The 10737-nt window shown below is 35.0% G+C and overlaps 1 protein-coding gene across 1 annotated transcript; it reads right to left on the bottom strand.

Annotated features, from left to right (window-relative positions):
- LOC137385530 (vitamin D3 receptor B-like) lies at positions 1–10487 on the bottom strand. Its single transcript, XM_068072007.1, has 9 exons — positions 10393–10487; positions 8545–8695; positions 8223–8405; positions 7945–8062; positions 6044–6198; positions 5566–5631; positions 4355–4481; positions 2283–2441; positions 1–1087 (listed from the first exon to the last, which is right to left on the bottom strand). Exons 1-9 carry the CDS (start codon positions 10455–10457, stop codon positions 600–602), a joined length of 1512 nt encoding a protein of 503 aa, XP_067928108.1. The 5' UTR covers positions 10458–10487; the 3' UTR covers positions 1–599.
- Between the last annotated feature and the right edge of the window lie 250 nt (positions 10488–10737).

Raw genomic sequence — 10737 nt, 5'->3', positions numbered from 1 at the left:
CGAGATTCCATGAATCTAACAATCATATGCATAAAAATATTTATCGAGCATTTATCACGGAGATCGACCAAAAATTTATATAATAATTTATTAAACATATTTTACCACGCATGTATATCGCCTGTCGATGCAGAAGTGGTTTGGTTCGTGTTTATGTAATGGAGCCCGTGTTTTTTATTCATACATGTGTATGAAGACGTATCTGATGTGATTGCCTTACAATAAAGTTATATAACTAACTCATATGTATGAAAATAATGTGTCAAGCAACACAACAGTTCGCGATGAGCAAAGTTCACACTTATCCAAAACATGTAGCTAAGAACCGTACAAACGTCTGCGAAAGGTTTGGAATGAAAGTGGAAGCTTTAAAAACTACTAAACAAAATATGCATCAAAGAGCTGTAAAAATATACTTTCATAGTAGAAAAGGACATATTTTTGATAGTTATGGCATATGGGAGTACGTCCCACAATAGAGCTATCTGTCATTATAGAACATAGGCTAGATCAACAGTGGTTACTGTTGATTTGAATCATAGAAAAGCTGATGATAAGAGTTAAACCCGAGAGTATCAATAGCATATGAAATTGTGTGTTCACTTGAAAGTACGAGATATATCAAGCACCTCGATAAGCAGTGGATCGAGCCGCGAAATGTCGCAGCGAGTAAAAGCCTTGCCGTGTTTGACAGCATAGACTTTGGTTGCGGTGATGCAGCTCAGTAACTGGGCATAGATATCAAATGCCTCCTTCCAGCCATCGCGAGCTTCGAGGTAGTGTTTTAAGAGAGTAATATGTTTGTCCTGAGCTGCTGCGGTCAGCGCCCGCGCACCAGGCACTGAATATTCTGGTGTTAGGAGCACTATGCACTGTACAATAGAGATAAGTGTCAAATCACTGCCTACAATCTTCTTTATAGTGCTAATGAGCGCCACATGCTCTTCCTGAATACTGTTGTCCACCCCTTCAAATGCCACACCCATTAGTTGAACAGATATCTCTGTACCGTCATCAAATATCCACTTGCCCTTCTCAATGTCGAACATCTGTGCGGAGCGCCATGTAATGCAGTCAAGGAGAGCACCTGAGAGCAACAAGAAATTCAGTAGACTTTACGAGCAAAGGAAGAGTACCTACAGACCATGTCATATTAGACCTTTTCTAGGTTCTAGACCCCTTCTCTTTTTATCATATGAGTAGTTTGAGCAGAATTATCTTCTTTAAACTAGAGTGAGGACAAGTAAAAGATAGCCCAACTATCATAAATGTACCACATCTTGCAACAGCCGAGCATTCAACTAATTACTATCAACTTCTGCCCCCCTAAAACTATATATAAAAATTGGCTAAACAACCGAAGAGGTCACTCGGATAGTAGAATTACAGCATAATTTCCAAGCTTTCAACTGCTACATTTTATTTAAAGTTGTCCAAGTGACTAATACTACATCTCAATCTATCTATAGCCACCAGAACTAATACTACATCTCAAACTATCTATAACCACCAGAACTAATACTACATCTCAATCTATCTATAGCCACCAGAACTAATACTACATCTCAATCTATCTATAGCCACCAGAACTAATACTACATCTCAATCTATCTATAGCCACCAGAAATGCAGCAAACAAAAAATTGAAGAGGGAAATGGACAAGTTATGCTGATAAATGCAGGTAAAAGGTTCTGAAACTAGCATGATAAAATTGTTTAGTTTAAAATATTTAAAAAAAATTTTTGAAAATCAGATCTACTCCAAGAAAAAATCTTGCTTCCATTGACTTTCTGATCCATAAAAAATCTTTGCTTTACTTAAAGCAGAGGTTTTGCCGTCACACTTAGTATAACCAACAACGAAATTTTATTTTTAGAAACAAAATTTTACTTTTAGAAACAAAAGTTTACTTTTAAAAACAAAAGTTTACTTTTAAAAACAAAATTTTACTTTTAGAAACAAAAGTTTACTTTTAAAAACAAAAGTTTACTTTTAAAAACAAAATTTTACTTTTAGAAACAAAAGTTTACTTTTAATTCCAATAAGGAGCAAAGTTACACAAATATTAAATTTTCAGACTGATAATCAACTCCCTTGCAGATAGTCCTAAATATCTTTCTGGATTACATTCAAAAATTTAATGAAAAAATGATGCAAAAAATTGGCATATTTGGGTGAAGATACTGCTTCAAGTCCAATAATGACAGTACGTGGCGACATAAGGAATGTGAATAATGAATGCATGAGTGGTAGAAAGGTAAGCAGGGCAAGACATGCCAACCTTTGAGGAGAGAGACTTGTGCAGTTTGAGGCAACGCGATGAAGTCAACCAACTTCTTGGCAAACCTTATCAGCAGCTTAACGAGCACTCCGATGTGATTCGCCATGTCTTCCAGACTCGCCGACTCGACTCGCATTGGTGTCTCGTCTTCAGTTGATCCTGTAGGCAGAGAAAATGAATATCATAAATACATATAAAATGTCAATGAAGTCATGAATGAGCCTCAGGATACACTGTAGATTGTGGCGTGAAAGTCAAGAATTTGACACCAAATTCCCAGTTTAAAACTCCATCCTCGACTGATACAGCAGCGACGATTTTCATGACACAAATTCTTAATAAACTCAGATTCAAGAAAACCATCACAAATCAAAATTACATGACCTGGCATATAGGGATTTATTTATAAAATAGTAAAATACTAGTAATCCTACTCAACATGAGATGGATCAAATACAGGTCCCATTTTTCATCATTCCAATTGTCATCATAATAATTTTATTCTGGAATAATGTAATGTTTTTGAATTTAATGTTTTTTTCATAGTATCTGCCGACGAGTCCACGATTTGATAATTCATTTGACACATCCACTATCATCCATCCACTATCATCCATCCGCTATCATCCACCCACTATCATCCACCCACTATCATCCATCCTTTTGTACATGAATCCCGATTCCTGGCGGAAACCTGTCTTGCGGCACTGCTTTTCTTTCAAATCTTATCATAGGGTTGTTGAATTTATTGGCGAGGCTAGCCAACACGACGGTGAAATGTTGCTTTCGTGCTCAGCGATCTTCACCAGAATCATCTTCTCTAATTTTTTTTTGCTAATTGTAGTATTGTCGACGATACAATAAACATTGGCATTTTTGCTAATGTCACAGTTGATATTGAATGCCATTTCCTTAGCCACACCTTGCTCGACTGAAATACTCCAACCACGCAATTTGAGCCAGAGAAGGGCATGTAGCTGCCGTATAAGTCGGAGTGACTTATACGGCAGCTACATGCCAAAATCAGGATTTTTAAACCAAACATAGATCTTGACTTATACGCCGCGTCAACTTGCATGCCAGAAATTATAGTAAACAGTAGTAGAAATTATAGTAGACAGCAGTAGAAATTATAGTAGACAGCAGTAGAAATTATAGTAGACAGTAGTAGAAATTATAGTAGACAGTAGTAGAAATTATAGAAGACAGCAGTAGAAATTATAGTAGACAGCAGTAGAAATTATAGTAGACAGCAGTAGAAATTATAGTAGACAGCAGTAGAAATTATAGTAGAACAGTAGTAGAAATTATAGTAGACAGTAGAAATTATAGTAGACAGTAGTAGAAATTATAGTAGACAGTAGTAGAAATTATAGTTGACAGTAGTAGAAATTATAGTGGACAGTAGTAGAAATTATAGTAAAGAGTAGTAGAAATTATAGTAGACAGTAGTAGAAATTATAGTAGATAGTAGTAGAAATTATAGTAGACAGTAGTAGAAATTATAGTACAGTAGTAGAAATTATAGTAGACAGTAATAGAAATTATAGTAGACAGTAGTAGAAATTATAGGAGACAGTAGTAGAAATTATAGCAGACAGTAGTAGAAATTATAGTAGACAGTAGTAGTAATTATAGTAGACAGTAGTAGTAGAAGTTATAGTAGACAGTAGCAGAAATTATAGTAGACAGTAGTAGAAATTATAGTAGACAGTAGTAGAAATTATAGAAGACAGCAGTAGAAATTATAGTAGACAGCAGTAGAAATTATAGTAGACAGCAGTAGAAATTATAGTAGACAGCAGTAGAAATTATAGTAGACAGCAGTAGAAATTATAGTAGAACAGTAGTAGAAATTATAGTAGACAGTAGAAATTATAGTAGACAGTAGTAGAAATTATAGTAGACAGTAGTAGAAATTATAGTAGACAGTAGTAGAAATTATAGCAGACAGTAGTAGAAATTATAGTACAGTAGTAGTAGAAGTTATAGTAGACAGTAGCAGACATTATAGTAGACAGTAGTAGAAATTATAGTAGAATGCAAATCATGACATAGACAGCACATCTTACCAAAACTGGAGCAATAAGCACTTGAAATTAGGCTTATGAGGTCCGTCTCTCCTTTACCTAGAAGTCTACGTGAAGAATTGGCAGATTCAGCAGGTGTGTCACCCATATTGAAGGAGTACTGGGGGTGCTACAACACATCCATTTCATTCAATTTATAACTGGTAGGACGGAAATACATACATCGAGTAGATAATAATACGCATTGGAAAAAATACCTACCGTTTATTCCCCCCACATAGAAACCTATCACGCATATAAGCGACCCTAGCAAATAACCGTGAAATCAAGTAATTTATAAGAAATCGCACATACGCCGACCCTATAAATTGTAACCTGCCGTAGGTATCGATCAGAGCAAAAGGTTGCGACGACGGAGTAGCACCTGCAAGCTTAGTACAGAACTCTTCTGATTGGTGAGTAGTTGTATAATTAGCGTATCGTGTCGCAGCTTAATCAAAAGGAAATAATCCGTTTGCATTGAGCCAAAGGAAAACATGTTTGCATTTCACGCTGACCTTAGTTCGCTTTTCAAAAGCACATTTTTAGAGTTATTCATTCTACATGATGATTAGAAGCACTATAGCTACGTAGCTTTCACAAATTGTAGATCAATGGACTTCTGAGGATTATTCATTGGGCAATAGTAGTAGTAACAGTGAATATTTCACTTTAACAGTAGTAAGAATGCTATAATCTATAGTAATAGTGGTAACTCGTCTGACTCGGTACATGCCTAACTTGTCTACCACGAGAGTATGAAAAGGACAAAAAAGTGTCTAAACTGATTCTGCAACACGTTTGTGGCCTTTTTATGGCATCAGATGATGTACGATTTTATGCTAATTAATTTGGTCAAATGTTATGACAACTTATATGCACCGATGTCAAATATTTAGTTTTCCGAATATTTGTTTCCATAAAAATTTATTTGGTAGCGAAAGAATTAATTAAAGTGATAACTATTATTGTTATGTTTTACTTTAATTAGTAAAGTTGAGTTAATAAAGGTTCGAGTTGTAGTTGTTAAAATTAAGTTCGCATAATGTTAAAGTTAAGCGTGTATAAGCCTGCCCCTAAAATTTGTAAAAAATTTTTGCATTCTACAATCAGCTTATGTCGGGATATAGGGTATATAAGGTTGAAAGAGAATGGTCTGTGAGTGATGCATACAAACAGGACATGGACATACGCAGAAATGTGAAAGGACCTACATTAATCGGCGGCCAGGCAGTTCTGTCATGAGAGAAGCCAGGAGACAGCTCTCCATTGCACTCACTCTACAAAAAAATGATTCGTTCAATGTATTTAAACAAAACTAAAAATATCTGACCTCAAAATTTGTGGTCGAAGTTTAGTAAAGGACCATTTCTGAAAATATAAGCAATGTGAAACCAATCACAACTGTTCGTGCTAACTGAATCTCTACACGAGTGAGCTGTGTGTAACTTATCAGAGATCACGCTCAAATATCTCTCATTAAATCACCAGCAACAGATTTTTGAGCAAAAAAAATAAGAATGATGCATTTAACCATATACATGTAACCGAACAAACAAGTGTTTTTTAAATCTCTGAAAACTTATTTATTTAGCTAATTTATAGGTTTAAAATGGTTACATTTAATATCTGCACTGGCTTGAGCATGGACCAAGCATATTCTACTATATTTAGAGGTGGTTACCAACTTGCCTTAATAGAGCCGAGTTTATCTACAGTAGCAGGACTATCCAGTATCGAGTATGTAGAACCAAAGTCGCTTGTCTCTACACTGGCTGGCTTCTGAATCTGTTTTTTGGCTCGATTCTCTAAAACCTTCTCTATCCGTTTCTGTCTCTCATCATCCCCTGCAAGAAACTTCAGGTCACTCTATTGGTTTATGTGTTTCATATTCACTCGCCTGGCTGTTCAGAAATTTTGGAAAACGGGGTTGGCAACAAGCACCACTTTTTAAACCCCCCTCTCCCGGGTAGAAATGACCAGAAAAGGCAGCAATACACATACTATGTGTTCACACTCTATTAGCATGACTAGTTCAGAAGTCGAACTACTCATGTGTCTACTAATACCAGTGTAAATGTAATATAGACCACCAAGATTCGAATGTTATGGAACACTTTGCTTACCTTACTGCAGCAGTCGAGAAAACCCAGAGCAAACCATATGGTTGTTTATATGAATTACTATCACCTATCATGAAACTACATTGTATGTTCTATGTTTTAGATGTTAAACTTTGCCTTTAACTTTGCAAAGTAAAAGTTTTTAAGTTAGAGATGCTTTTAACTTTGCAAAAAATACATCAGACACATCACTAATTGTTGTAGTGGACGCCACTGAAATACATCAGACACATCACTAATTGTTGTAGTGGACGCCACTGAAATACATCAGACACATCACTAATTGTTGTAGTGGACGCCACTGAAATACACCAGACACATCACTAATTGTTGTAGTGGACGCCACTGAAATAATAATTCTAAAAATTGCTATTATTATATACCATGAAAATATCATGAGTCAGTTCAGTATGAATACTTCGGCCGGTGCTCAGGAACATATTTTTATATAAAATACTTTCTATTACCCACAGATCAGTGGGCCAAACTTTAATATGGGTAATGTGTGACAAATGGTACAATAATTAAACAAGGGAACCCTACCTCAGCTATACAATTACAAATGACTGCTAAACTTTATAGTTTAATATAAAAATGTGATAAATCCTACACTGCATGTTTACTGGTTTCTCATGAAAAGAGATGAAAAGCAATCGAATATAGATTTTTTTCATTTTATCTTTATATGCGATTGTTTAAAATACAAACACAAAAATTGGTAGATGTGTATTTAACTAACCAAAATAAAACATTCTTAATTTTCTTCGCATGTAACCCAACTGGTTATAGAAACTACTATTTTTAAGTGGTGTTAATTTTGGTATATTTAAAATATATTTAGCATATTTGGATTTGCTAGTATTACATCTATAAATGGAACAACAATATCTATAGTAAGTCTCTGCAAAACACTATATGTGACTCACCACAGGAACCAACCAATCAGAGATATAGTCCTCACACCATATAGCTACAACTTAACCTGGCTATAAACATTGCTATTGCCCGACTTGACTGAAAAATCAATTGACTGGTGATAATCAATAATCAATTAATTATATGTCAGTAGGTAAATGAAAATGTAAAGACTGTTTTCATTGCAAAAATACAGACAATTTGATACATTTTTTATATTGTGACTGACAAAAGCGACCATCTTTTTTGAGAACATAAACATTCAAAGCATTGTGACTGCATTTTGATGTCACCATAAATACACCATACTTTGAGACATGATTAGAATAAAGAGCTCTAATTTCTATTTATAGCAGACATGCGAGTAACTTTAAGAAAAACTTAGTAGAACCTGGATCACTGTTATCAAGTATCCATTCTAGCAAACTTACTCAAACAAAAAGTGTTGTACATGTTTAGAAGTATAGCAGTTGTCGTAATATTAATAAATTAAAAGGAAACTTGTCATACACAAGGCTACAAAGTGAGGAAACGACAAAGAAAAAGGTAGCTCACCTAGAATCATCTCTTTTTTCATGCCAACTGCAAAACATTTGGCAAGTCGACAAGCCGAACAGAACCTCCGAGTGTTTGAATCAATCATGCAATTATTCTGGAACATGCATCTTGGATTCTGCAAGATGAATAATGCCAAATCACCTCATAACCCATACAGTTACACATATGAAATGTTATATATAGCCAATGTTTAACAGCAGGTGAAATATATGTTATTGCATTGTTATTAGCACACTGTATGAAATTAATCAAATGCGAATAAGGTATTCACTAACCTTGGGCTTGTTGGCATTCCGTCGAAAGAAGGCCTTGCATGACTCGCAGGTAATGGCATCAAAATTGTATCCAAGAGCTCGATCACCACACACGGTGCACTTTCGATTCTCTTTTCGAGTTTTTGATTTTCTGTTATTTTGATTGTTAGCTAATTCTGACCTGGAATTCTCAGTTTCAGCGTTCTAAAATAGATTTCCATTAAATAGTAACTCGTTGTAGATACAAGAATGTGCCGCGAATGTTGTCAGCTTTGTCTACAAAACATGTCTACTAACATAGAGAGAGAGAGAGAGAGAGAGAGAGAGCAGGTGTTGCAAGTACCTGTGACAATGTGTCGTCCGTGACATCACTCGAATTATGTGTCAATTCCAAATCCTCCACACTTTCATTCATGTCTGACCCCGAGCAAACGCTCGATAAATTGAAGACCTCATGTGAGGCCATAGCCTTTAGCTGTAAGTAAATCCCAGAACTACTACATAGATCACAAAATCAACATATATATCTAATCTAACTTCTAAACAAAATATCATCAAGGAGAAAATACTGTGACCCCCTACATAATCATAACTTGAATCTAGTAAATTAACAAGGGATAGTGTAAAGCCAAAAGAAATGTTAAAAATATGCCGTGTAATGCTTAGTAATTAATGAAATTTGGATGCAGACCTCCCAGTAACAACCTTGCCATAAATCTATGTTACAAGGTTGTTGTAACTTACTCCTATTGCTATGATAGTTTCACTGACAGTCTACATCTATTTGGTTTCATTCAAATAGAAAAAAAGTGGTTTGAAGTATACCAATTGTCTAGAGTTATGAGATGGTGAAAACACAACCTAGCAAATTAACAATGACTATACGATATTGGTTAGCCACATTTTAATTGAGCTTTACAAGTATTACGGATTCTGGCTTGGCAAATACAAATATCTTGTCTTCCTTACATAAAAATCATGTACCAACGTAGTAACAATGAACTCTATGAAGATTGCCAAAAACAACAGTGATTTATGCCAATCCCGTCAACACACAGAGTTCACGCTGACGTTCACGCTGACGCTCACATTGGGCTAACACTGTGTGCTAGTTGGGTGCCTAAAAAGCAAGCATCCAGACCAGTTGCTTATATACTTCATAAGAATTGACTTACTGAATGGGTCGCTATTAAGGATTTAATTACAACCAATATTTGGTATGCTTACAAACAGAGCAATTGCATGATTGGTTAAAGTATTGGTCCTTGTATCATACATGTATGACTGTTCAAGGAAATCATTTTCATGCCAAAATTTAACAAAACTACCTAACACGCTTATTCAGTTTGACATGTGTTTGTTCAGAATTTTATGCAAACCTTAAATTTCATGTTCAGAATATCACAAGCTGCTAGTTTTTATACTTTATTACTATGACATCCTAAAACAAGAAAACACAAAATCGTACGAGCTCCTAAAATTGAAAATACTGAACTGATATTTTGCAATTCCAAAGCAAATCTAGTTTGCTATAGCAAGCAACTACGTCATAAAAAAGAATAAATTCATAGTTGATGACAAATGGTTTTGTAATCTCGCGATTGCTCATGTGTTCTCATGATGCCTCAGCTTAAAAATACAAGATAGAGCGACTTCACACACGTACTATTATTTTATTATTATTATTGGTTTTATCACCGTTTACGCTAGAGTCGTTTTCTGTCATCAAACTAGCTCTACTAGGCTGGGATGCACAAGACCTTCCTAAGGATGTTAGCTGATTCTACTGTTATTACTATTACACTTATTAACCATATTCGCATGCTAATAGAAAAACGGTGAAATTAAGGTAAGCACCAGCAATCAAATACTCTTGGACAGGCGTCCCTAAAATATCGTAATGATTGTGTGAAATCATTATTATTAAGCAATAATACGTCGTTTTAGTGTTTCGGTGTTTATTGTTTATCGTTCAGATCATTTACAACAGCGAATACTTTTTTATGAATATCATTATTGTAGTTAAACAGAGTATGCGTGTTACTAAAAGTGCGGCACAATATTCTAGCTTCTACACCAACGTGTGTTATATGATAGCTAAGAGAAATTTATGAGCTAAGCGAAAGCCGTGACGAAATAGCAGCGCCATATTTTCGCATTTCTATAAAATAATGCAAGCAAAAATACTTACCTCCCATGTACAAATAAAGATGTTGTCGAAATAACCTTCCCAGTCGCTTCCTTAAAGCACGTCATATACTATACCCAAGCCAAACAAAGTTATTTTTAGTTTTACTAGCAAGCGGAAACTGTCTTCGCCATAAAAGATATTACTACAAATGCACCAAATAACTATTTCAAAATAGTGCGTTTATTTGTGACAAAACGTTAATTTTAACAAAAGTATTTTTTAATAAAATAAAAATAAATATTTAACTAAAAATGTTGCTTTTAAAATACGGATCATGACCAGACCAAGAGTACATAACTTCATCCCATGCCATGTTATCGCCCACCGAGTTACGCAGTGTAAATT

The sequence above is a fragment of the Watersipora subatra genome, chromosome 1, assembly GCF_963576615.1.
Source record: "Watersipora subatra chromosome 1, tzWatSuba1.1, whole genome shotgun sequence".
NCBI lineage: Eukaryota > Metazoa > Bryozoa > Gymnolaemata > Cheilostomatida > Watersiporidae > Watersipora > Watersipora subatra.
Note: the sequence above shows the minus strand (reverse complement) of the source record. Positions and strands in the feature narration are given on the sequence as shown.